This window comes from Prionailurus bengalensis, chromosome E1 (assembly GCF_016509475.1).
Source record: "Prionailurus bengalensis isolate Pbe53 chromosome E1, Fcat_Pben_1.1_paternal_pri, whole genome shotgun sequence".
NCBI lineage: Eukaryota > Metazoa > Chordata > Mammalia > Carnivora > Felidae > Prionailurus > Prionailurus bengalensis.
The window spans coordinates 28,073,720-28,100,783 of record NC_057347.1 but is presented as its reverse complement, the minus strand read 5'-3'; the positions used below and the strand labels follow the sequence as shown (position 1 = coordinate 28,100,783).

At 46.8% G+C, this 27,064-nt stretch overlaps 1 protein-coding gene across 2 annotated transcripts; it reads right to left on the bottom strand.

Moving 5' to 3' along the window:
- Nucleotides 1-1,167: 1,167 nt before the first annotated feature.
- On the bottom strand, nt 1,168-26,969 carry MTMR4 (myotubularin related protein 4). 2 transcript variants are annotated; one of them, XM_043583929.1, is made up of 19 exons: nt 26,846-26,969; nt 25,622-25,660; nt 21,821-21,910; nt 21,347-21,463; nt 20,726-20,808; nt 18,563-18,723; nt 18,355-18,451; nt 18,071-18,184; nt 17,027-17,223; nt 16,650-16,778; nt 16,110-16,221; nt 15,427-15,622; nt 15,010-15,195; nt 14,763-14,933; nt 14,457-14,611; nt 6,949-8,347; nt 4,227-4,337; nt 3,903-3,991; nt 1,168-3,456 (listed from the first exon to the last, which is right to left on the bottom strand). In XM_043583929.1, the coding sequence occupies exons 2-19, from the start codon at nt 25,622-25,624 to the stop codon at nt 3,279-3,281; spliced, it is 3,588 nt and encodes a 1,195-aa protein (XP_043439864.1). In that variant the 5' UTR covers nt 25,625-25,660; nt 26,846-26,969; the 3' UTR covers nt 1,168-3,278. The 2 variants fall into 2 exon arrangements, with proteins under 2 accessions (XP_043439864.1, XP_043439863.1); XM_043583928.1 differs by lacking the exons at nt 25,622-25,660; nt 26,846-26,969 and adding an exon at nt 23,340-23,609.
- Between the last annotated feature and the right edge of the window lie 95 nt (nt 26,970-27,064).

Below are 27,064 nucleotides of genomic sequence, written 5' to 3'. Positions count from 1 at the left end.
TACTATTAAGTCCTGAAAATAAATAAACCTGATTATCCATGGTGGAATACCAAGATTCATGCTGATCACCGCAACCAGCGTGTGAGGTTTTAGAATTCGGAAACTGTGCACTTGCCAATTCAAAGTCAGCCATTCCTGAGAACAAAGGGTCTAACTCTATAATCTGAATAGCCATAAACTAAGTATAAACGAACAGTTTAATTGCTTGTCTTCCCAAAATAAGAATGGTGATGGGGGTATGGTATCCTGAGTAAACAAAGTGATCTTTTAAAGAATAGCATTTTATGTTTTTAGATATACTCTTTTACCTCAATATTTTGCTCAGGACAGGTTTATTCAAGGTGGGATGAGAACTGAGGTGGCAATGAGGAGGGAATCAGAATATAATTACAATCCTCTGTACCTGCTCAACCAGCTGATGCTATTTTAGACATTGAAGAGAAACCTGACATGAGATGGGGTAGAATTCTACGGTAGCCATAATGATAAATCCCTTTCTATCAATAGATAAGAATATGGTGAGAGCTATGCTGATAGAAAGGTCCATTTGGAGCACCTGGGTGACTCAGTAAGTTAAGCTTCTGATTTTGGTTCAGGTCATGATCTCACTCAACACTTTGTGAGCTGGAGCCCAGCAGTGGGCTCTGCGCTGACAATGTGGAGCCTGCTTCTCGGGATCCTCTGCCTCTCTCTCTCTCCCTCTCTTTCTCTCTCTCTCTGCCCCTCCCCAGCTTGCAATCTCTTTCTCTCAAAAGTCAATAAACATTGAAGAAAAATTATAAAAAAAGAAAAGAAAGGTCCATTTAAAAATGGAAATTGGGACACCTGTGTGGCTCAGTGGGTTAAGCCTCTATCTGTTGATTTCTGCTCAGGTCATGATCTCATGTTTCATGAAATCCAGCACTCATCTCCCTCCCCCCTCACCCCCACCTTCCAGCTCTGCACCAACAGCGTGGAGCCTGCTGGGAATTCTCTCCCTCCCTCTCTCTCTCTCTGCCCTTCCCCCTCCTCACTTTCAAAATAAATAAATAAATTTTAAAAACTTTAAAAATGGAAATGGTTGGGAGGAAGGAGTATAATGTTTTAGTCCTTTCTCATGGTCAAAGAAAAAATGAGTATTAAGTTTACTTAGAAATTAAAATGAATAAAAAGACCCAACAAAGCAGCACTAATATAGAGATTTTATTTAAATTGTATTGAGTTTTTACAGCACATTGCATGTTTGTCACAACGCAACTGCACAGTTTGGATTTTTGGCCACATCATGTCACTTACACCCACAAGAGCTCTGAAAGGAGTATTTGATGAATACATCTGAGCTGAGAGCCCAGAGTCTCTCTCCAAGGCCATGCAGTATGTTCACTGATGGGACAGTCCCTCAAAACAGCCACACGAAGTAGACAGATACAGTCTCCTCAAATGTTACCACCAATCTTACTCCCCCTGAAAATGGGCAGAGTGAAGTGCAATGAAAGTTAATTAAAAAGCCACTCGCAACTGGCAGTAAATTTTAATGATTGAGAAAATGCTTAGAATTTTACGTATCAGAGACAAGGAATAGTTTGTTACTTTTTCAATGATCTCAGGAATTTCCCAGACACAAATCTCCATTATTCAACTCCATTTAAATGAAAAAAAAAAAAAAAAAAAAAGTTCTGCTAGGCTGACCTAAATACGCCAAAACTTTTTAGGTTACATCCATGACAAGTATAAAAGCACAGATGCTTCTCTGTAGGACTAAAGAAAAGGTCAGGACAAATAACAATTCTTGTTCTAAATGCAGATCCTAGTTATTTTCAAATGAAAAATTTTTTTCTAGGAAGTAACATGAAAGTAGCAGTTAGACAGACAGCTACCATAGTTTTAAAACAGGATAAGCCTAAGTGTAATTCACCTTTTATACACCAATGGATTAAGGAAAATGTATAAAGGAAATACTAGTGGTTTCATTATAGATCAAGGAGACTATATCTGTCCCAACCACAGTACATGGCTATATCACTGTATCTTTTGGTTAAGTGCCACTGGTACATATTAAGATGAAACAAAACAACAACAACAACAAAAAAAAACAATGTTTGGTCCAAATGGACACATTTTCTCTCCCAATTTTGGTATCAAGGCTTTATTCTCTTCTGTTTGGGTTCCATTGTTAAGTGCACAGAAATAGACAGCAGCATTTGTACTGAAACCCTCACATACCAAACAGCATATTCTAGGAGGTAAAAACCAAATGCTAAATTCTACCCTCAAGGTGTCAAGTGTTCAGGATAAGAAGCAGTGTGACCCAGAGGAGGCAGCAGCCAAGGGAAAGACAACACGAGGGAAGTGGGCAATGGAACAACAACAAAAATCCATTGTTTCGTTTTCATGCCAGGAGAGGATCAAGGTGTAACTCCTGTGTTAGCACCAGGACAACTAGGAAAAGTCAGGCGCAAAGGGCAGGGCACGATCAGCAAATATTTGACAAGGATCATTTCTGCTTTTCCCTTCTCATTCTTCACAGTGCATACCTCAAGAGCTGCCACTGAGTAACAGAGACGACTGCCTTCGCAGCTCAAAATAACTGATTTTTGCCAGGACTGAACATCAGCAGAGCTTTCCTCTGCTCCCAAGAATGTCTGACTCCTTAGAACTGTCCCTCTAAACTGAATATTCACTGATGTTGGCCGATAAGCCAAGTGAAAAATACAGCAAAACCTCCACTTGCTGAACCAGTCTTTAAACCAAACTCCACAGAGAGACAGAACTACTGCAACTAGAGGGAGTGCCTCTAAAGACTGAGCCTTCATGCACAGACACAGAGCACAGAGGAACAGGATATAGTTCATTTCAAATAGGATAGGAATTCCTATCTTGTATACTAAAATCTGCTTTTTTCAAGGTGGAGGAGAGATGGATCTGTTTATCACTTGGAGTTTGGTTATACTTATGCCTTTCTATTGCTGTTTGGGGCATGTATCACCAGGCGGTATCTATGAAATCATCATCTTGTGGCCCCTAGGACAAAAGCTGGAGTCACCAGCTCAACATTAAGCTTCCAGACTCTGGGTCTGGATCAGGACCATTACCCCAAGGTGAGGGTCTCACCAATAGAAGACCTCCTGCCAAATTGGAATTCCTCTGCTCCAGTCTCATGGTACCATGGAGGATTTCTCAAGACGGTATCTTTGAGCTCTGTTATTTCATGAGCCACACCAAGGAACCTTCAAAACTACACCTGAAGCAGATCCTCCCTTCAAACCTGCTAAAATTGGACAGGTCATCTCCTCTGGCATTCAGCTGGAAGCTGTAGCAATGGGTTTCTTCAGATGTTGGCTCATGAGTTCCCTGGCACGAGATACTTGGATGTGTTCATAACAGGAGTTACAGACGAGAACTGGGTCATAGAGCTGTTGATCAGGAATGGGCAGCTTCAGGTGGCAGCAGCCAGCACAAAATACATTCCCACAATTTCTGCCAAAGAACAAAGAGGGAAGAGCTCATCAGAAATGAATGATCCTCACAGCCCCTGAGTGGCTCAGTCAGTTAAACATCCAACTCTTGGTTTCAGCTCGGGTCATGATCTCATGGTTCATGAGTTCAAGCCCCACATCAGGTTCTGTGCTGACAGTGCAGAGCCTGTTTGGGATTCTCTCTCCTCTCCCTCTGTCCCTCCCCTGCTTGCATATGCTCTCTCTTGCTCTTTCAAAATAAACACTAAAAAAAAAAAACAAAAAACAAAAAAACCATGAAGGATACTCTAAAAGGCCTTACATGAGTAAATAAAGAGAAAAGTTGGCAGAAAACAAAAGTAGTCCCTATAAAGATATCTCTATTTTCAGATTAACTCTATTTAGCTCAGATACACATACATCAATCACTCCTTTTTGAGCCTTACAGAATCATATAAAACATCTTACCGGCAATGGTGTCTTCGTTTGGCCAACCAGAACTCACAGTCACAGTTATAGCAATGTGATGCCATATGGTCTGGAACCCAGCGAGTCACCTAACAGAAGGCACAAGGAAAAATTCCAGGTCCTTGTCAACAAAGTAGAAGAGCAACATTGCAACAAGGAAAGCATTCCAGGAGAAAATGATGAGGTCTGTCTTTATAGTCGGCCTCTACTTGCCTAAAAAGAAGACACTCACCCAAGAGAAGGTTCAGTTTATAGCATGTCACTCATCTCTGAGAAATATGAGAATTCAGTGCTTCACAAAAGCATGTATTTGCCTGGACATACCTCAGTCTCTTTCTTATCAACAGGTTCCCAGCTTGCTTCTGAAAGGCAGTCTTCACTGTGATCAGAGCCAAAATCTTCTATATCACTGCCATCGGACTCCTTCAAACATGTCTGAAGAAAGGCAAAGACATCAACACCATCTTCACCATCACTAACATGTACTGTTTCCTATGCATTAGGTACTATTCTAAGAATATTACATGCATGAACTTCTTTAATTCCTCCCAAGAATCATATGATGTATATTATCATCATCCTTATTTTACAAATAAGGAAATTAAGCACTGAGAAAATTAAAAGGTAGTAAGTAGTAAACCTGAATTTTCAACGTTGTACAGTTGACCCTTGAACAACACAGGTTTGAATTGCACAGGTCCACTTGTATGCAGAGATTTTTCAATAAATATAGTATAGTCCTATGAATGTATTATTTTCTCTTCCTTGTGATTTTCTTAGTAACGTTTTCTTTTCTCCAGCTTACTTTATTGTAAGAACACAGCACACAATACATCTAACATACAAAATATATGTTAATTACTGTATTATCAGGCTTCTTAGGCTATTACTAGTTAAGTTTTGGGGAACTCAAAAGTTCTATGTGGATTTTTGACTACATGAGGGTTCAGCACCCTAACCCCTGCATTGTTCAAGGGTCAAATGTATTTTGGATTCAGACCTATGCTCTTAACCAATATGCTTTATCACAGCACGGACATATTTCTCATTACATTCTAAACCAGAGATTCACAAACTATGGCCCACAGGCCAAATCTAGCCCACTGCCTGTTTTTGTAAATCAAGTTTTACTGGAAGACAGCTACACTCATTTTTATACGTATTGTCTATGGCTGTTTGTGTGCTGTGACAGCAGAGACAAGCAGCTGGGACAGAGACTATATGTCCCACAAAGTCTAAAGTATTTAATATGGCCCTTTACCAGAAAGTTTGCTGACTCCTGTTCTAAACCAACACTCCGAATATTAGGAAGTTGTTAGCCCTGACCATCCCATCCCAGTAAGTGGGCAGCAGGCAAGTGGGAATGTGTTAACAGAAGGAAGGGAAGTGTCCGTGTTGATGACATGATACTGTGACCAAGAAACTGACTCCTAGAAGCTTCTTAAGAATTGTGGACCCAAATCTGAAGGCTCCCAACACAGCAAAGCTTAGATAGTCTTCATCATCTCTCACTTTGATTATTCCAAAACATCTTTTTTTTTTTTAAATGTTTATTTTTTTTTTTAATTTTTTTTTTTTCAACGTTTATTTATTTTTGGGACAGAGAGAGACAGAGCATGAACGGGGGAGGGGCAGAGAGAGAGGGAGACACAGAATCGGAAACAGGCTCCAGGCTCTGAGCCATCAGCCCAGAGCCCGACGCGGGGCTCGAACTAAATGTTTATTTTTGAGAGAGACAGAGACAGAGTGTGAATGGGGGAGGGGCAGAGACAGACAAGAGACATAGGATCTGAAGCAGGCTCAGGTTTGAGTTGTCAGCACGGAACCCGACATTGGGCTTGAAGCCACGAACCGTGAGATCATGACCTGAAGCTGAAGTGGGAAGCTTAACAAGCTGAGCCACCCAGGCACCCCTGGATTATTCCAAAACATCTTAACCAGCCTCCCAACCTGCATTTCAAGTGCCTCATCCACTTGACACACCATTGCTAGAGTAGTATTCTTAAAATACAAATCTGATGGGGTGCCTGGGTAGCTCAGTCAGTTGAGCATCCAAGTCTTGGTTTTTGGCTCAGGTCAGGATTTCACAGTTCATGAGTTTGAGTCCTGCATCAGGGTCTGCACTGACAGCATGGAGACCCTGCTTCAGATTCTCTCTCTCTCCGTCTCTCTCTGTCCCTCCCCCACGTGGGTACTCTCTCAAAATAAATAAATAAGCTTTAAAAAATATTTTAAAAAATACAAATCTGGGGTACTTGGGTGGCTCAGTTAGTTAAGTGTCCGTCTTCAGTTCAGGTCATGATCTCACGGTTTGTGAGTTTGAGTCCCATGTCAGGCTGTCTCCTGTCAGCACAGAGCCCACTTCGGATCCTCTGTCTCCCTCTCTCTCTGCCCCTCCCCTGCTCACACACACACTCTCTCTCTCTCAAAAATAAACATTGAAAAAAAAAAATACAGATCTGATCATGATTCTCAGTGGCCAAAATCATGCTGCCTTGAGGGCAGAATCCACACAAGAAGGGATCTCGAGCTGACCTTTCCAATCCCTGTCTACTTCTCCAATATCAGCTCCCACCTCACTACCCAACTCCCTCCTCCATGGCCCCAGCACACCTGTACATGCATGTCTCACACATGCACACGTGCACACACACACACATACCCCCATCCCTTTGTTCGAGTCATCCCATCAGAATACTTACTGCCTCCATGCTTTTGAGAATGGTATTTCCTTTTCATGGTCCACCTAGCCAAATATGACAAGTTCTTCAGCACTCACCTCAAGTATTATCTTCTCAGGAAAGCCTGAGCCCCCAACACCTGATGCTTCCTTCCAGGATAACATTTAAAAAAATCATTCTAGTTGTCTGCTTCTCTCTCCTATAGACTGTGAGCTCCTTGAGAGCAGGGACTATGTCCTTCATCCTACAGACCAGCCACCTAACACAGTGGCACATAGCAAGTACCCAATGAATAAATGTTGAATGCATGGAAGGCTGGATGGAAAGAATGAATGAATGGATGGATAGCAGTGGTGAATACTTACAAAATCATCCTCATAGTCCATGGGGGGCTCTGCTGGAGGGGCACAGCAGTGACGGATATCCAACCTCATCTGAAGCTCACGCACCTGTCGGCGTAGCTGCTCTACCTCTTGCTTGTACCCTGCTTCGATTTGCCGTAATCTATGCTGAATCACATCCGTGGGAAAGGGCAGTCCATCATCATCCAGGTAGAGAGGAGGCACTGGAGAAGGGCAGCTCAGTGGAACAGGCTTTGTGCTGGAGACCTGCTTTGGGTGACCGGACAACCACATCCGGTTGTTTTTTCCCCCTGGACCAGTACAGTGTCCACTGGAATGACTAGAACAGACCGGTGATTTCACCCCTTCTCTCTGAGCCCACTGGCCCCCAAAGCAGGGCCCTATTGCCCGCACCTGCTTGTTGCTTGACCTTTTGCTGCAACAGCCATAGGAAAGCAGCCGCCGAGGGGTGGTCTCCCCACTTGGGAATGAAGTCACCATCCCTTGGAAGCTATCCCAGTTGGATCCTAAAAAGGAAAACTCACTGATCTGGCTCTGAGAAATTGGCTTTCGGGCCCATTCCAATGGCACTTTCCCAAAGCGAGGATTTTCCAATAACTGCCCATTCCTATTATTCCCTCTTTTGCCAGCGTATTCCTCCCTATGAATCAGATCTGACACAGAGCTGGGCTGTTCCTGGTGGGAACTCCTTGCCACAGACCCTGGGGGATCTTGGCTGAGGAAGTCAGTGCTTGGCTCCGAAGGAGTTTGGCTGGTAGCACTCAGTGGGTCGCAAAGCGTACCCAGACTGTGATCTGCAGCACATCCAGAGGGCACACCTAGCATGGAATCTAGCAGGGCCTGTTGGGGGGCACCCGAAAGGGAGTCCTGGGAAGACTCAGGAAAATCACAAACTCCATTCCATTTGTTGGAAACAACTTCGGAGAGTGTGCTGACAGCTTCTTTCTCAGGACAATGTTCAGGTGGCTCCTCTGTGCCATCTAAAGTCCTATTCATCTCATTGTGGGCAGGAGGGTCTGGAGCTGCTGCTTCAGTCTCTTCCAGGACTTTGATCTCAGGATCAGAGATGTTGCTCTTCATTTCCTGGGGCACTGCAGTACTAAACAGTTTGTAACTTGGAGAACAGCTTCTCTGACTCTTGAAAGGTTTCTTGCTCAAGTAGTCTTTCTGGCTGCTGGGCAGAGGGGAAGGAAGACCCATTTCTCCTACGGTCTGCTGAGGACCTCCTACCACAGACTCCACAAAGGTCTCTGAGCCCTCAGGACTGCTGTGCCGGGGCTCCAGGCCTACTCTGGCCTCCTGACAGTGGTTATTCAGGTTAGGGTCACTGGATGTGCGAGTCAGGGGGCTGCTTGTGTCACAGGCAGAAAGCAGATCGTCCATAGATCTGGTTTTAGGTAATCTGGAAAGACAAACACACCTCCGGGTCAGTAAATGGGAGCTACCTCTAATATGCAGAATCAGGCCATCAAAGCAACATCAAAGCCAGAGTTCCCAAGATACAACATTTAAGATTACAAACAACCAATGTTCACTGCAACAAGTCTACTCTGCAAAAAGTGAAGGACATGAACTCTGTCCTCCAGAACTGAGCATCTGCCCCCAACTTTTATCAGTCCTCACTCTACACAATCTCCCTGGGCGATCTTGACCACTCCCATGGTTGCAATGCTTTCTATGTTGATGCCATCTAAATCAACTATGCTAGCCAGGACTATACCTGAGCCTTAAATCTAATGTCCAACTACCTCTATCACACTCGGTAAGATGGAAGCAAGCCAGTTTTGGAGCTAGACAATACTGGTTCTGACAATGATTAGCCATATGACTACAAGAAAGTTATTTAACCTTTTAGACATGTACTATCATCCTCTGTAAAATGATCATCATAAATTATACCTTATAGAGATGCTATGAGGATTCAAACTATAGGCAGCCAAGAGCAAACTTACTAAGACTACACTCACAACTTCTCATTTTTACTGCCTTCCTTGTTAGAAATGATCTTTCCATCACAGTAGTAACCAGCACAGCCTTTTACAACCCCTTAGCAGCAGTGCATGCCTCAGAGTCCTAAGTCACCATGGAAAATTCCCCTAGCATAAAGCACTCAAAAGAGTTCTAGAAGCATTCGTGCACACCAAACGGGTAACAGACATTTTCAAGAATGTCTGATTCTTAAAACATTTCAAAAGTCCTTTGAGCAACGAAAACTTCAGGGAAATTTGCCAGGAAACAGTGGAGACTTAATTGGACTCCTATTTTCAGATGCCTCAGTCAGTCCAGCCCACACAGAAAAATCCCTCAAAGATGGAGTTAAAATATAGCTGATTTTTTAAGTGTTTGGTTTTTGAAACTTATGGGGGTTTTTTAGGTTTTTTTTAAGTGCTTATTTTGAGAGAGAGAGAGAGACAGAGAGCACGTGCACATGTACAAGTGGGGGGAGGGGCAGAGGGAGAAGAGAGAAACCCCAACCAGGCTCCAAGCTGTCAGCACAGAGCCTGACCCAGGGCTCAATCCTGTGTACTATGAGATATGACCTGGACCAAAACCAAGAGTCAGACGCTCACATTAAAATTTTTTTTCTTTTTTTTTATGTGGGGGAGGGGGGTGGCACCTGGGTGGCTCAGTCAGTTAAGCGCCGACTTTGGCTCGGGTCATGATCTCATGGTTTCTGAGTTTGAGCCCCACCTCAGGCTCTGTGCTGGAGCCTGTTTCAGATCCTGTGTCTCCCTCTCTCTCTGCCCCTCCCCCGCTCATGCTCTGTCTCTCTCTCTCTCTCAAAAATAATAAAAAACATTTAAAAAATTAAAAAAAGTCAGACACTCAACCGACTGTGCCACTCAGGTTTAAAAAACACCTTATTATGTTTTTTAAGTATTTTTATGTGTGATTTTACTTTTGTGATCAATTTTGATTTTGTGTATGTGTATGGTATGAAATTCCAGGAAGGCAATGGCAATGGTTATGATTACACAGTCTCTGGAGTCCCATAGCCTCGGCTCAAATCCTAGCTTGGCAATTTTTTAACTATGTGACCTTAACTTCTTTCTCTAAGCCTCCATTCCCTCATCTATCAGAGAAAGGTAACAGTATCTATCTCTTAAAACCGTGGTGAAGATTAAACAAAACAATCCACTTCAAAGCACATCGCTCAGTACTTCCTACATTACTGCACTTACTATTTACTTGTTTCTCTCCTGCTATAAAAGTGCCTTGAAGGTAGCACTGTTTCTTATTTGAATTCCCAACACTGGCCAATCAAACAATTTGAGAAATGAGTAGTGAGCTGAAAATCTAACATCAAGTGTTCACAGCTAGGTACCAACTGAATGAAAAAGACAAGTGAGATTCAATATTTGGTGCACATTAGGAGCTCCTATAGATCTTCTAGATATATAGACAACCAGACCCATCAAAGACCTATGAATGAGAATGGCCAAGAGTGAGACCCAGGCATCTGTATTTTTAAAAAGTACCACAGCTAACTTTGGTTCCCCCCCCCCTTTATTTTACTTTTTTATCATGGAAACTTTCAAACATACAAAAGAAGTAGAAGAGTATGAAGACCTCCCATGTATTCTTGACCCAAATTCAACAGTATCAACAGTCTGAAATCCTCAACAGCCAATTACTACCTACACAGAAGGTTTAATCAATAATGCTGGTAGAGACAATAATGCCTGAGGAGTTTTGAACAGAGACAACTCATCCAACGAGGGTGGTCAAAGAAAGCTACGTAGAGAAGGTAGGATTTGAGCTGGGTATAGCAGAATGTCTTGTACTTTAATGGAAAAAGAGAAAAGAGGGCAGGATATTTTTGATCTAGAGAAAGGTAGAACCAAGTCAGGCCAGCTGTTAAAGAAAGCATTTTTTTTTTTTAATTTGCATGCTACTTAGTCCTCCAAATCCAACTCTCCATCTTGAACTGCCTATAGCACACCTTCTCTTTGCTAATATTTCAATCCCAACCTGCCTGTATCTCCTCTTCCCCGAACTGACTCGTCTTCTCAACTTCCCAATGTCTTTAGGTTAGTACTAATATCCATCTAGTTTCTAGGCTTGGAGAGTCAGGACCTTTGACGAGTCCTCTTCACTTCCACACTCCCACACTCAGTCACTCCATAATCTGCTAATGACTCCTCTTCAAGGATTTTAATCCTTTCCTTTTCCAAGGACTCTTCCCCTCATATCTGAATTACAATAGTGTTGGCTGTTCTCTGTGTCCCCAACTACCCAGCTCAGTGGTTCATTCTCCAAAAATCCCATGGTCACCAGGTCACAATGACTTCCTACAATGACTTCCTATTGACAACTGACTCAAACTCCTCAGGGAAATGTCTAAAGCCCTCAATGAACTATCCCATATTTCTTTCTTTCTATTCCTCAGAATGGCCCCTTCCTAACCCCTGCCAGTTCCAAAGAGGTTCCTCTTTTTTTCTTTGAACTATCTCTCATGTAGAGGTGCATGGGTGGCTCAGTTGGTTAAGCATCAACTTTGACCCAGACCATGATCTCATAGTTCATGGGTTTGAGCCCCATGTCAGGATCTGTGTTGACAGCTCAGAGACTGGCGCCTGCTTCAGATTCTGTGTGTGTCTCTCTCTGCCCCTCCCCTGCTCACGTTGTCTCTCTTTCTCTCAAAAATAAACAAACATTAAAAAAAAATTTTTTTTTAAACAAAACAACTAACTCTCATGTATCCGATTCCTTTGGACCCCTCTCTACTACTTATTACCAGGTATTCCATTCATTTGTTTGTTCATTTAAGCATTTACTAAAGCACCTATTATGTGCCAGGCCCTGCACCAGATGCTAGACAAAAAAGCCAAGGTTTCCTGCTTGGTCTTCCATTAAAACTTCTCTGAGTAAACAGTCACCAAATGACCCCTTTCTGACTTCTCATTTCTCTAATAGCTTTGAACTATACACATTCTTACTTGCTTGGATGCTGACTTAGAAATGTTTTCTAGTAGTAGTTCTCCTATGTCTATCTTATTACAGCTTTTAAAGAATATCTTAAATAGAATCAATATCTTGTATTTCTTTGGCCCATAAACCTAGAATTAGACAACTAGTAGGTTTAAAAAAAAACAGTGATTGAATTGAAAAATTAGATATTAATTTAAGACAGTGATTTTTACACAAGTCACAGAACTTACTGAGAATTTGATAAAAAGTTCTGAGCCCTCTCCCTGGCAAAGTAAACTTATAAATTTGAGTATACTCAAATTCTGCATAGTTTGGGGAAAGAGGAAAATCACAGAATTCTTGAAGCCTATCCCTGGGCAGCTGACCATGGACTCAAGACCCTAAAACCAGTAATTTATAGGGGCATGTTTTTTTTTGTTTTCCTTTATAATATTCAACCAGTAATTTAAGCTATATTTTAGCTTTAAAAGTCTTCCACAAGGGGTGCCTGGGTGGCTCAATCAGTTAAGTGTCAGACTCTTGATTTTGGCTCAGGTCATGATCTCACAGTTTATAAGATCAAGTCCCACATTGGGCTCCATGGTGACAGCACAGAGCCTGCTTGAGATTCTCTCTCTCCCTCTGTCTGTCTGCCCCTCCCCTGCTCACATATGTGCTCTCTCTAAATAAATAAATAAACTTTAATAAATAAACAAATAAATAAAAAATAAAAATCTTCCACCAAGAAACAAAGATCATACATATCCTTTGAACCCAGCATTTTCATTGCTTAGAAATTTATCTGGCAAAAACACTAGCACAAATGCCAAGATACACATATAAGGTGATACTACTTAATTGTACACCTAAAAATGGTTCAGTTGACGGGGCACCTGGGTGGCTCAGTTGGTTGGTTAAGCAACCAAATCTTCGTTTCAGCTCAGGTCATGATCTCACAGTTTTGTGAGTTTGAGCCCCACATCGGACTCTGTGCTGACAGCATGGAGCCTACTTGGATTCTTTCTCTCTCTCTCCCACTCTCTCTGTCTCTCCCCGGCTCATGCTGTCTCTCTCTCAAAATAAATAAACTTAAAAAAATTATTTAAAAAAATGGTTCAGATGATAATTATTATGTGTATTTGACAACTGTTTTAAAAAACTTACACATAGTTAAGGATGTTATTTAAAGCACTCCCAGTAATAGTTAAAAAAAAAAAAATCACCTGAATGATCACCAGTTGGAAACTGGTTATATAAATAATGCTACACTCTAATTTTAGACTAACATATGCAGCCGCTAAAGCAAAAAAACAGCAGCTTTACATGTGCTTTACAGGGGTGACAGCCTAATACAAAGCAGGCAAAACATTTTGCAGATCAGTATGCAAAATATGGTTCCGTTTTTGTATTTTATTTTGTTAAGGTTTATTTACTTTTGGAACAGAGCACGAGCGGCAGAGGGGCAGGGACAGAGAGAGAGAGAGAGAGAAAGAGAGAGAGAGAGAGGGAGAGAAGAACAGAGGATCCAAAGTAGGATCCAAAGCAGGCTCCGTGCTGACAGCAGGAAGCCCACTCGAACTCACAAACCTCAAGATCATGACCTGAGCTGACCTGAGCTGAAGTTGGCCGCTCAACCAAATAAGCCACCCAGGTGCCCCTGTTTTTGTATTTTAAAAACGTTTCTATATGAAAGCGTGGATACATGTATGTAAACATAAACATCAGGAAAGACACGCAGTGTTACCAGCCTGTGGGGACAAGGATCAGGGAGGGAGGACTTTCATTTTCTACTTTTACATCGTTCAACTTTTTCTAAAATAGGAACTTGTGTTACTCTTATAACGTAAACAACATTGACTGTACTTCCCCCAAATATTCAGCCAGAAGATAAACTTTAATTTTTATGTCGCCCTTTAACTTCTGGCCTTTTTGGCCAGGTGGCTCACCTGGTGAGCATCCAACTCTTGATTTTTGGCTCAGGTCATGATCTCACAATTGAAGGGATCGAGCCCTGCATTAGGCTCTACACTGATGGCAAGGAGCCTGCTTGGGATGCTCTCTCTCCTCTCTCTCTCTCTTCTCTCTGCCCCTCCCCAGCTCATGCTTTTTTTTTTTTTTTTTTCCTCCTCTTTCTCTCTCTCAAAATAAATCAAAAAGATAAAAACTTTAAATTCTGGCCTTTTCCTGTGGGAGAACATGAAGGCCATCCCTCTTCTGGAAACCCACTTCCCTGAGAATCAGATGCTTCTAGAAGTGCCCCAATCAATGCCTTCTATCAGTGAACATAAATCAAGCCCATTCCCACAAACCTTCCTGAAACAGTCCTTTCTGTTCTGTTCTCCTGTCCTCTGCTTGGCTATGTCACAAAGGGTGAGAGCAGCTCCAGGAAAGAAGGTGACCAATCTTATCTTAGGAGAGGACCTTGAAGACACACAGAGTACACTCCATGCTAGCTGCAAGTCCTGGGCCAAGTTTCTCCTTCAACTATATCAAGAAGTTGCTTTTAAATATCTCATAAAAGAAGGAGAACGTTAGGCTAGACACAAAGCACTATTGCCTTCCTGGTGGGGAGAGAAGAGAGCAAGAAAGGATCTTCTTACCTGTCCAGAGAACGGCCAGAAAACTCCTGGCTCTGAGCCACCGGGGAAAGGTAAAGATCCATGGTCTCTTCCCCAAGTGTACATGGAGACGACGCTGGCAAATAAACAGCTGTCCAGAGGTGTAGAGCCCGTACGTGACACACAGGATGCAGGACCTAGGGAAGCAGCACCATACTAGTGTTTTGTGAGCTGTTCCGGGTCCCTCTTCCTTCCCCAAGCTTTTGGCTCTACGTTCTCCCCACTGACTCAGCCTGTTCTCCTTATAGGTCTCGAAGAAGCACTGACAGGATAAGGGTTTGGACTTACCATGTCTGAGCCAGGTGTGTAGAGGAAGTTATGGAAGTTCTTATTGCCAGCTCGCAGGAGAGCCCACACAGAGCAGGTCCGCTTATAGATGTTGCGCTTCTCTCGCTCCCAAGGATTGTTGGCCAGGAACGTGCCGTAGAGGCAGGAGTATGTGTGCTGCACCAGCTTTACCTAGAGGGCCAAGACAGCTTGCAACTGGGAGCCTCGGCCACCTTCTCCCTGACCCTGGCCACAGGCTTTAACTTACCAGGAATGCTTCATTAAACTCAAACAGGCAGGGGAACTGCTTGAGCAGCTGATGAACGGAATCAAGCCACTGGAGGAACACAGGGCATTGCTCATTTTGGTCCTCTGCATTCTCCTGGTGGCCACAGCGATCTCCAAACTTGTGCCCAAAATCCAGCCAGTCAGACTCTACTAAAACTTGGAAGCCCTGCAAAAAAGAGAGTCCAAGTACAGGGCCTTTCTGGAAAGGCTGGTATGCTACTCCCCAGGGGATGCCCGAAGCAAGGAGCTGGCAGCTTCAGAGAAGAGCAGAACCAATCCTATGACTCAAAGCCACCCATGGCCTCCACTGAAAGATCCCCAAGACAGATCCAGAGGACCCAACGCCTTCTCCGCCCCCCTTTCCCTCTGTTCTTTCCCACCCAACCCCACTCAATACCTCCAACGTCCTATAATATGGGTCCAGTAGTATTTTGGCCAGGGCTACAATCTGCGGTGTCCGGTCCCAGCCATCTGAGCAGTGCACCAACACAGGCCGGCCTTCCCGGTCTACAGTATTAGCCACAAGCACAGCTGCCTTTAGCATCACCGACAAGTGCTGTAGCCATTTGGTGCTCTCCAGTGCCGACAACCAGCTACGCAAGAGCAGAAATCAAGTCTGTCACCAAGGGCGCTGAGGATCCAACGGTCTCTTCCACCGCCCATGGCCAGCCACAACTAATGAAGTCCCTAGGGAGGGCTGAAGCCAAGTGGTCCAGTCTGTGGCCTTTCTGCCAGGAGGTATCTGGCAGGAAAGGAAGGAAGACAAGACCTGAGGTAGACAAGAGACTAGGGACCGAGGGAGAACGGGAAGCATCACACGCACATTTAGCCATTCTTTCCCCAGTTCTCTGTGTTCTTTAAGTAGGAGAGGATCCAAACAAAGGGAGCCCAGTGTCCTGTGGCTGTTCCAAAGTGTTGGCTAAAAAGCAGAAGAAGTGATCTTGGAACTGGCCCACTGCACCCAGGCTCTCAGGTCTCCCATACCTCTATACTCCCCAGTTCCCTCTCTCACCTCCTAAGAACTAGAACTGGGTGAAGGACAAGACAAGAGAGGATGGAACTGGGGCAGGGACCACCTACTTGCTGGGATCAGGCATCTGGCTACACACAGCCCGAAGGTACTGGAAGCTGTTCCGGATGGCATGGATATTGGCCATTCCCATGAACACGACCTCACAGTTGGGATAGTATTCTGTAGACATACAGAGGAGAGTGGAGCATAAGAGCATGTCCTGAAAACAGGCGTCCAGGACAAGTGGGCCAGGCTTCCTTGGCAGTGCAGACCACTTATGTCTGGATGCTCAGGAGCCATATACTAACGGTAGTAATAATGATGTTAATGACAAATGATAGTCCTATTACTACTAGCAATGGCAATACATAGTAAACTCTCAATATATAGTAGCTTCTCTAGCCAATAATTGTTATTATCATCCCCATTTGACAGATAAGAAAATAAAACTTAGATTAAGCAATTTAGTCATAGCTAGTTAAGTGGCAGAGTCCCGATTCCAAGCCAAGTGTTTGGCTCTTTCCACTGCACGAGCTGCCCCCAGGTCCCTCCTCACCAAAGCCACCCAGAGCACAGACTGACTGCAGACACTGGGGTAACAGCAGTACCTTCACACTCACAGCCTCCACCCTTGGCCCGGTTGGCCACAGCCGCCGTGTAGGATCTAGCATCCAGGATCAGCAGTTTCTGGGGGGCCGCTGTGCTCTCCACTCCAGAGCATGCAGTCAAGGAAGAATCTAAACATGTGGCAGGGAGCAGACCCTGGGTCAGGCAGCCCAGCCTCACCCTACCCTGGGACACTCCCTTTCAGAGGAGAACATACAACTATAGTCCCCTGCCACCCCACAGCTTCCCAAAGGGCAGGGACCCTGGCACCCTGTGTGTTGTCATCTTCTTCCCATCCTCTCACTGGGGACTCCCTGAAAGCCAATGAGACCAAGGAGGGGACCTGCTCCCCAGGGCGTAAGCACCACCCACACCTTACCGAAGTCAGTGTCACATGCCTCGCTGGCATCACTATTCCCAGTGCTGAGGGAGCCCCCAGTGGCCCTTGTCCCCGGGTCCAGAGCACAAGCTTTAGCGATGGACGTGACCAGATACTCATCATCAGCATTGCGCCAGCCCCACCAGCTGATCTCAGGCTGGCTGCAGCGGGCAATTGCAGCCCCATTGCGTAGGTGTCTGACAAAATGGAAGAAGCCATCATGCCCTTGCCAGTTGCAGCTCCCACCCCCCAGGCCTACTACCAAGGCCCCGAGAACTAAGATCTCCAGAGCCAACAGGGGCTACCAGTTCACCCAGGCCATGATAATAAACACCAAGAGCCCTTGACATATCTAGAGGGCTTTATAGTTTAGAAAGTGCTGTCATACACATTTCTCAAATAGGCTCTGTGTTGCCAGGGTGACCTTGACTTCTTGAATCTGCACAGCACCTGCTCCAGGTACAGACACCAACAGGAGAGCAAGCCTGAGCCCAGAGCAGAACAACTCCAAACCTCCTCGCTACTATATGCCTCGCTCTATGTTAGCTATAATGTTCTACTGCAGGGAACCCGCAAGCTTTTTCAGACAGAAACAAACAATAAATGTGCAGCTTCACACGTCATAGCCAGTCTCTGTCATACATTCTCCTTTCTGGTTTTCTTGGTTTTTGTTTTTTTTAAAATAACTTTTTAAAAATATAAAAATCATTCGTAGTTCTGGGCTGTACATAAAACAGGCTGCAGGCTAGATTTGGTTCACAGGCAACAGTTTGCCAACTCTTGTTCTAATGCAACATTTTACACACACACACACACACACACACACACACACACACACACACACCCTCCAAAAAAGAGTAAAGTGAATGTACTCTCCAAAAGCCTCATCTTTAGGAGAAAAAAACTGAGGCAGTTTTTGATTTGAAATTATTTCATTCCCTGCAGGGTGTCAATTCCCAGTCAACTAGGACAAATCTCCAGTTTTGACTCTTTCCTTATTGCATAAAAAGTATCCTCTCTACTTCCTGTCCCCTACCGCCTCACCTATACACAACCACCGGGATCCGCTTCCAGGAGCGGAAGGAAGCCACGTTCTCCAGCTCTTTGTCTGTGATCCACACAGGAACCAGCAGCTTCTGGGGGTAACTGGGGCACAATCTGCGAAGAGAACAGATGGGATCACCAAGCTTGATCTAAGACATGTGATGACAAGATCCCCAGAGATGGCTTTGTGAGTCAGGAGTCCTCCCCTCACAGAACCAGGGGCTGTGCCCGGCAAGGTCTAAGTCTAGATTGGTATTTTGGTTACCCCACCCCTTCCCTCTCACTTGTAGTTGCTGTTGATGTGGGAGACTCTCCAGACATTCTGCAAATCAAAGCCCATCCTCGCGAGCTCAGCCTCCTGGCGACATCTTATGTGCTCTCCTGCAACACAGCCCCCACGCCTGTCAGCATCCAACAGAACCATGGCCAGGGGTGGAGGAGGGTAAGAACCAAGAGACAGGAAATCTTCCAAAGAAAACAGCCTGGCCTTACCTGGCTGACATAGGTGAGTATGCTGGTCCTCCTCAGTCAGCCCCAGGCACCAGGCATGGTAGGCAAAGGCAAAGAGGTCTTCAGGCTTGGCAGGTCTCGCCGTGGCCCGGCTTAGCCGTGACAGCCACTCTTGGCACTGCTTGAAAGTGGAGAAGTGGCACCTGCCAGGCAAGAAGCCACAGAGTGAGATAAGAGGCAGGTGTGCACTGGGGCCATAAGGGTCAAAAACATGGGGAGAGGAGGCTTTAAAGCAGGAGGTAAGGCATGGGGATCCTGAGGAGAACCAGGGATACTGGTGAATACCCAAGAGAATTTATCTTTTTGACAATTCTCTTCCCAAGAACTCTAGTCCTTGAGACATACTTGTACCTTCTAGTGGGGGGCCCTACCATTTCATTTCTCATATCAAATCTAAATGCTACCGCATGTCCCTGAATGTCTGCTATTCCACGTTATCTCCCATGACTCCTGCTTCAGGCAGGAAGTCCTGTTCACATCATTCCTGTCTCCTTGTTTCTTCACTTCTGCTTGATTATACCTCGTCTTGGCCAAGCCACATCCTACTGACACTTTGAAGATAGTTCTGGTCACAACTCTTTTTTGAAGCCTTCCCAGCTCATTTTAAGACCCCTTCCTCTTTTATTCTTAATATGCTTAGAGTATTAAACAGTATGTTTTTCCATAGCATACTGCCACTGTTAAATCTTCCTTCAGCAACTAGACCTCAACCTCCCTGAAGGCAAGGCCACTGTGGATTCTCTTTCTCAATCCCTACAGACCTGAGCACATGACAGCCTCTAAACTGAGCATTCTTTTAATAATCCGTGGAATCATTCCAGATTCCTCTTTCTCTCATATCCAATCTGAGAGCAAATTCTGTCATCTCTACCTTCAAAAATCTGACCATTCCTCACCAGTTTGACCACCACCACGCTAGCAAGGTCATCATGCTCTGTCACTTGGCTAACTGCAATAGCTTAACTAATCCCTCGGCTTCTGCCCTTGCTTTTGCCCCCAACTCACTTCTATCTATTCACAATATAGCGGCCAAAGCAATTCTATAAAACATTTAATCAGATCACATCTCTCCTTTGCTCAAAACCCTGCAGTGGTTTCTCATTTACCTCAAAGTAAAAGCCAGTCATTATGACAACCTGACACCCCCCCTTACCTCTCAGATCTTACATTCCACCACCCTCACCCACATGCACTCCACTCCAGCTATACACTAGCTTCCTTGCTCTTCTTCCAATATGCTAGGTACATACCCACCTCAGGGCCTTTGCACTCGCTGCTCTCTCTCTCTCTGGCACCCTCTTCACTCAAATATCCACATGGTCACTCTCTTTAGGTCTTGACTCAAATGTCACCTTTGCAATGCAACCTTCTGTGATCACACTGTTTAAAGCTACAACCTTCACCTCCATAGCACTCCATATCCCTTTTACCTGCTTTATTTTTCACCTTTCATTTACCACCATTTAACATATTTTACTCATTATTTACTGCTGGCTATCTCCCCGATGGAATATAAGCTCCATGAGGGTAGGAAATTTTGTCTCTTTGTTCCTGCTGTATCTCCAGTGCTTAGAACAGTCTGCCATAGGGGCACCTGGGTGGCTCAGTGGGTTAAGCATCCAACTTCGGATCAGGTCATGATCTGATCCATGAGTTCAGGCCCGGCATTGGGCTCTGTGCTGACAGCTCGGAGCCTGGAACCTGTTTCAGATTCTGTCTCTCTCTCTCTCTCTCTGGCCCTCCCCCATTCATGTTCTGTCTCTGTCTCAAAAATAAATAAACGTTAAAAAAAAAAAAGAACAGTCTGCCATAGAGGAGAGTACTCAATAAATGTATGTTAAGTGAATTAATAAACAAACCAACAATAAAGTAAGTGCTGTATGCTAACCCTAGGTGCTTTCTCATACATTATCCTATTTAATCCTTATGACAACCCCATGAGCTATGCATTATCCCCATTTTTCCAGGTCAAGATACTGTGGGTCAGTAAACTGACCTCCCAACCTAGACAGGGCTTCTACCTTTTCTTCCAAGTGGGGAAAGTGAGGCAGGATTTTTCCTTTCTTGCTGCAGAGAAACCCTGCATCAGAGAGGCCTGGGCAAGACTAGGGCCAGAGGACCTGCGTGCAGCCCCACTGTTCTCACCTCACCACTTTGGAGTCCTTGCAGGCAATGTGCAACTGGAACATATCACGGCTCTCTACACTGTCAATCATCCGGAGGGGGACCTTCAGAGGAAGGGCAAACGAAAGCTCAGATCCCCACTCTCACCCCTCCTCATGCCCACCCCAGCCCAGATGCTGATATATCAATACTAGGAAGGAAACCCACATTTACTGAGGGCCAGTTAAGTGCTTAGGAACTGTGCTGGGTCCTCTACATACAGGGCCTTAATTAATAATCACAAGAACCCTGCAAGCCAAGTGTTTCACAACAAACTATTAGGGAAGAAATTGACCTGAGTAGGGTGACTTGACCAAGGCCACACGGTTGGTAAGTGGCACTCTTCCAACAATGCCACTGCACCCCTTAGAAGGGCCAGGAACAGAGTAAAAGGAAAGAGAGAAGAGGGGATGGAAGAATAAGAGACAGGCAGAAAGACAGACCTATAGCTAGGAGAACGAGGCAGGAAAATAAAAGGTTGGTGAGAAAAAGAAGGGAACCCCAACTGTTTGGAGACACGATCAAGTAGAGCATTGGAACAATCCCACCTTGAACCAGACAGGGATTCTACCATGGTTGTGGGAGAACAAGACAGGAACTCACGTTGATGACAGAATCTTTAAACTTGATATGCAGTCGGTAGTTGGAGATGGCAATGAGGGCATCAGCTGCCCGGCCCAGGAACTCCACTCCCTCACCCTGCAGCACTGTAAAGGGCACCTGTTGAAGGGCAGAGGAACCCTCAGTCCAGAAGTGAGTCATCCCTCCATTCCCCTCCCCAAACCCTGATCTGTGGGATTCCCTCTGGAAAAGCTGGGCCAAGGCAGAACAGAAGAGTCCTCTCCACGGTAACAGCACCAGGCAACAGCTGTACAGGAAAGCTGCCTTTCCCTCCCTGGGGCCAAAGGCTCTACAATGCACATGTAGACAGATTCCCCTCCCTCCAGAGACCTGGAAACAGGAAGCCAAAGCCCAGAACTAGATTCCCTTGGAGATATTTTTTGAAGGGAGGGAAAAAAAGGTGTTTTTAATTGGGCAGAGAGTTCAACCCACCCTGGGCCCCCAACTCCTCCTTACCTGCAGATTCTCCTCCTCTTTCACTAGTTCCTTGGGGGGAAACAGATCCTTGGCTTGGATGTACTCCAGGCTGGGGGGCCCTTCCTCACCCTGTGGGGAAGGCCTCAGCCCTAAGTCACCAGGCTCCATTTGGCCCATTAGGTCTCATTCTGCTCCCCTCCCCTCAACAAACCGGGACACACCCCATACACACTTATAAAGGTTCTGGTCACCAGAGGAGAGAAAAGAGGCCTGGCTTGGTTGGGACAGGGGGGTACTCAAGCCTATTAAACCTAAGGGAAGAGTAAGGTCCAAAGAGGACCTGGAAATCTGCACTCCTCAAAAAGAAGCAGAACCAAAAAGAACCAAAATTTCCCAAACGGAAGAAGAGAGAAAACTAAGAAAAAGACAAATGTGAGGGTAAGACAGAAGTGAGAATGGGAAGTGCTGCCCTGAGAAAAAGGAACCAGGTGTAGTTGCTGGTTTTAGAGATGAGAGGGAAAACAGGCACCTAAGACCACGACCTGTCAATCTGGTGGGTGAAGGAGACAAAGAGGAGTGGGTTGGGGGATTCAGTCCCAAGCCTCTAGAGGGCCTTCATGGTTGCTTTCAAAAGGAGGATGTCTTTTGGAGCTGAGCTTATCTTCCAGTTAGGCCCACACTGCTAAAGAGCCCCCACCACCTGCCAAGCAACCTGCCCTGCCCCCTGATCAGAGGGGAATTCCTAAGGAATAACCACAGCAAGCAGAAGTAACTCCTCTCCCAACCACCAGGGAGGGGTGAAGAGGGGATCCACGCACCTGGGAGAAACCGGGAGACCCAAGGAAGGCCAGGGGAGAGAGAGAGGAGGCCTGGCAGCCACCCACGAGGGATGGGGGAGGGGGGCGGTGAGAGGGGAAGGGTGGGAACATCTGAGAGGACAGATGGGGGAAGCTGGGAAGGAGCATTAAGCCAAAGGGGGTGGGGGAGGACTGGGAATGATGCAGAGGTACAGAGCCCTGCAGAGGCAGGGAAGATGGAGAAGAGAGGCTGTCTGGGGGACAGTCAAGGAGAAAAGACTGGCGTGTCAGGTGAGGGTTGGAGTGGTAGAAGGGGGAGGGGACTGGAGCCAGGGGAACAGCTCACACATTCTGTGCTCCCCGACCTGCCCCCCTAACATCCCAGCCACATCCCACATCCCCATGCAAGGATGCAGCGGGTGGGACCAAGATGGAGAGGTAGAGGTAAAGGGATGTACCCCTGCAGGGCGGGGCCTGGAGATCTGCAGTCAAGGGCAGTGGCTCCGGGGCCAAGATGGGTCAAAGAATTTCCATCCCGTCCTTCCACATCCCCCGGCACCCGAAGATGAAAGCAAGTCCAAGAAAGAAAAGGGAACCACCCGCCGCCCCCCGCACCCCCCACCCCGCCCCGCTCCCCTGCCAGGGGCCTAGGGAAGGGGGATGGGCGAAAATCCGGAATCTCAAGGGTTGGCCCTGGGCGGGGCTGGGGGTGCAGCATGCATTAGGACCCCTGGGCCCCCGCAGGCGAGGCCAACACTTACGAAGCAGCTGAGCATAGAGCAGGAGACGCGGGCGGTCAGGCTCATGGTCGCGGGCGGTCTGGGCCAGCGCACATGTCCCCGGAGCCGCTGCGCTGCCCGCCAGTGCCGGGCGCCCGCCGCATCCCGGCTGCGGTGCCTGCCAGGGGCAGCCGCGGCGGCCAGGAGGCGAGCGCGCTGGTAGCAGGGCCTCCGCGGACTCCCGCGCGCCTCTCCCCTACTCTCCACAATGGAGCGAGCCCGGCTCCGCCCTCCCGCACGAGCGCAAAAGAGAGGGGAGAGACCCAGGCCGCGAGAGGAGGGATGGGGCGGAACCTTGCGGCCCCGCCCACAGTTCCAAGGCTCCTCCCTCCTCGGAGCCCCTCCGCAGCGTGCGAGGGCGTCCTCTGGGGAAGTCTAGGGGCTTTTGAAGTCTGGGGTGCGGGACTGCCCCCAGATAGCGTGAAAAGGTAAGGCAAGACCTCCTACATCTTTTCATTTCCCATATTCCCAGGTGAGCCACCCCACACCCCCCTTTTCCCACTCCATCCCCATGCTCTCCCCACCTTGAGTTCCTTCAAAGCCTGTTCTGAATTCTCAAAATGGAGCTCGCCTACCTCCACCCAGTGACCTTTCCAGTTCCAAGGCTTCTTCCTTTCCCTCCCAAACCACCACCCACCATACCCCTGTCCATCAGTGTCCTCCCATCCCCTAACGTCACTAAATCCCGTTCACTTTTTTTGCCCCTTAGAACGTACACTGATCTCTGCCAGTTAGTCACTCCACACTCCTGAAAGGGAAATTCTCTAAGTGTTTTATTCTAAGACCCCTGCCCAACCCTACTCTTTAAGCTCCACATCTCCCTTGTTTCACATCCTCTGACATCTGGGTAAGAAAGTCTTTCTTGGAAAAGAATTTTTTAGGCTGGGAAAGAGAAGACTGGAACTACAGACCACAGAAGCATGCAGAATAAAACTTGAAACCTGAGAGTATGGAGGGAGTTGGGTAGAGGGCCGAGGAATAGGGAGCAGTGAAAGGCTCAAAGCGCCACCAGGAGTCACAGAAGGAGCTGGTGAGAATCCCACACTTTCCTGTGCCTGGTTACTTTCAGAAACCAAGGCTTTGGTTTGGATTTGAGGGCAAGGGAGGAATAGGAGAAAACCTGACATTGCATTAAGCATCTACTATGAGCCATACATGTTCCAAATATTATCTCACTAAAACCTTTCAGCTCCCCAAGAATTAAGCCTTATCCTGTTTTACTGGTGAGACATCAGGCTTAAAAAGAAAGTATGCCATTTACCTAAGCTATTTAAGTGGTGGTGCTAGGATTCAAAATTAAACTAGGCTAACCCTGAAGCCAACAGTCTATTCAGGATATTACAGAAAAGAAAAAGGAAAGGGGCTATCAGTTGGTGGGGACCAAGACCAGCAAGCTTTCTAAGAAGATACCAGAACAGTACCGCACACACCACATACCCACATGCCTAGGGAGGGAAGGAGAGAGTCCTCTCACCAGCTGAATTCCCTAACATGTCCCTAAGTACAGAAGATACCTAAAGGAACTGAAAAGAGCAAGGGCCTGGTATGGGCCAGGGCCTACAATTCTCCACTCTCTTCTCATCTCACTGCTTCCTCTCCTAGTTCTCAGGGATAAAGTAAGGGGTTCTCTGAACTTGAGGTGAGACAAGGGCACTTACAGTCAGTGGAAGAGTATACAGGATCATTACAACCCCCTCCCTAACCCATCACCAGCACAGCCCAGTGATATTCTGGGCATCTTGAGGCTGCTGTCCTGCTGTATATCCAGTCAGCTATTGGCTGCAGTAGCTTAACAGACAGCAGCACCTTAGAGCTGGAGAAGCCCCAGTGTTTTGGTGGAGTCACTCCTGATACAGGACCCACAATATCCAAGGGGCCCACTAGGAAGTACAAGAATCTTGAGATAAAGGAGGCCTGGTTTTTCAGGCCAGAACAAAGAGAACAGAGAGCTTCCACCAGGGACCCAAGAAAAGCAAGAGAAGGGCCATTATAAAAGGCTAAGAGTGCCAGTGGTAGGTAGTATAGGGAACGCATGGCATAGCATGTGCAAAAAAAGACTTCTACAGGCTCCCTGTCCCAGGGCCATATACTGGCTGATGTTTTGCAATCTACAGAAACCCTAATTTATTTCCAGCGCAGATGAACCCGTTTAGGAGCTGAACAGAGTAGCCTGGAGCTCAAGGTCCAGGAGGGGCAGGGCAGCTTCATGGAGAAAGACAGGATTACAGAAAACACAACGATCTGAGGAAAGGGAGAGTACTCACCATTCTACTGTGGTGAGGGTCCTGGCTGCCTGCTTCTTACTGTAAGAAGACAGAGAAACATAGGATTCAAGAGCACCATTAATATTACCTTAGAATCAGCAAATGCCACACACCTACTCCGGACCTCTAACAGAGAATCTCACAGAGAATCCAGCCTCTCCACAAGTCCCCATGCCAGACAGAGGCAATGCGAGCTACATGGGGAGAAAAGCAACAAGTGATTCTGCAGGGCATGAAGTCAGTTACAAAGTTCTGGAGCAGGAATGAGTGTCATCCAAGATTATTCAGCAAAATTCAAGAGTCCTGATCCTGAGACCCGAAGGAGAACACTCCAAACCCTATTCTTTTTGGGAGAGCAAAGGAACTTCCAACTCTGAAACGAGAGGCTGCACAACCAAGACTTACTTCAGGCCTTGGTAGGGATATGAATCCACAGGAATGCTCTGCCAGCCTCTAAGTCTGGGAGTAGCACCCACCTGACCTGTTTACTGGGGGCAGAGTCCAGAGCAGAGGACAAGAGGGAGGGGACCACAACCTGTGAGCAGAAAGCAGCGGCGTTGGATAGGTCCTGCTGAGTGTACTTGACACCAAGTGGGATGCAGGATTGTGGGAGGCCACACACAACAGGGACAGAATCAGGCCAGTTCAAGGCCTCCGAGTCAGTACCTGTCAAATGGGCCTAAGCAACAGAAATTCAGGATGGGCCTCCTTGGCCCACTTAGGGAGCCAGGCCCCGGTTTTACTGACACTTTCCTTCATGCCTGCTATCCGAGCTCAAAAGCAGTCCAGCAGTGCCCTGCGCAAGTCTGTGGGGATAAAAGCCTCCATCTGTGGTGTTGCCCGCCTCCCTGATCACAGCCCACCCTTCCTCACGGGGGAGCCAGCAAGCGGCAAGCCAGAGGTGCTGCCTCACCGCCCACTGGCACGCAGCCTCAGGGAAACGGAGGGAGGGAGGAAGGGAAGGACAAGAACCAGACCTGCGATGCCCAGGGCTCCCAGACCAAGGGGATCTGGCCCCGGGGCGAGGGGGGAGAGGGGGGGCGGGCCAGGCTGGCAGAAGAGCCCAGGTGTCCAGGTTCTAGGGGCGGAGCCTAAAGATTCGGAGGCGGGGCCCCGAATGACAGAGGGCGGGGCTCATGAAAAGCGGAGGGGCTGGGGCGGGGCGGGGCAAGACGCAGTCGTTGCGGTTCCCAGACTGGCAGTGCACGGGGCACGGTGACTCACCCAGGCGGCGTCCGCCCGACCCTCCGAGGCCGCGCTCTCACCACTTCCGTCTCCCCCAGCTGCTGAGGCCGCGCAGCTTCGACCCCACCACGGTGCCTCCTACCCCAACCAATCGTATCTCCGGTCTGTGCGCGCCCTGGCCAATAGCCACACCAAGTCCCGCCCTGCCCCCACCACGCAGCCGCCGCCCTCGCTCTTCACTCCGCTCATTGGTCAAAT

What these genes read in the sequence shown, in the direction of transcription:
- MTMR4 (XM_043583928.1), bottom strand. Translation starts at nt 23,384, where the DNA reads ATGAGCCTGACCGCCCGCGTCTCCTGCTCTATGCTCAGCTGCTTC. An exon ending in AAGAGGAGGAGAATCTGCAG is followed by an intron (nt 21,464 to 21,820) that starts GTAAGGAGGAGT and finishes GCCCTTCAACAG; the next exon opens with GTGCCCTTTACAGTGCTGCA. An exon ending in CATATTATAGGACGTTGGAG is followed by an intron (nt 15,196 to 15,426) that starts GTATTGAGTGGG and finishes TCTTTTTTGCAG; the next exon opens with GGCTTCCAAGTTTTAGTAGA.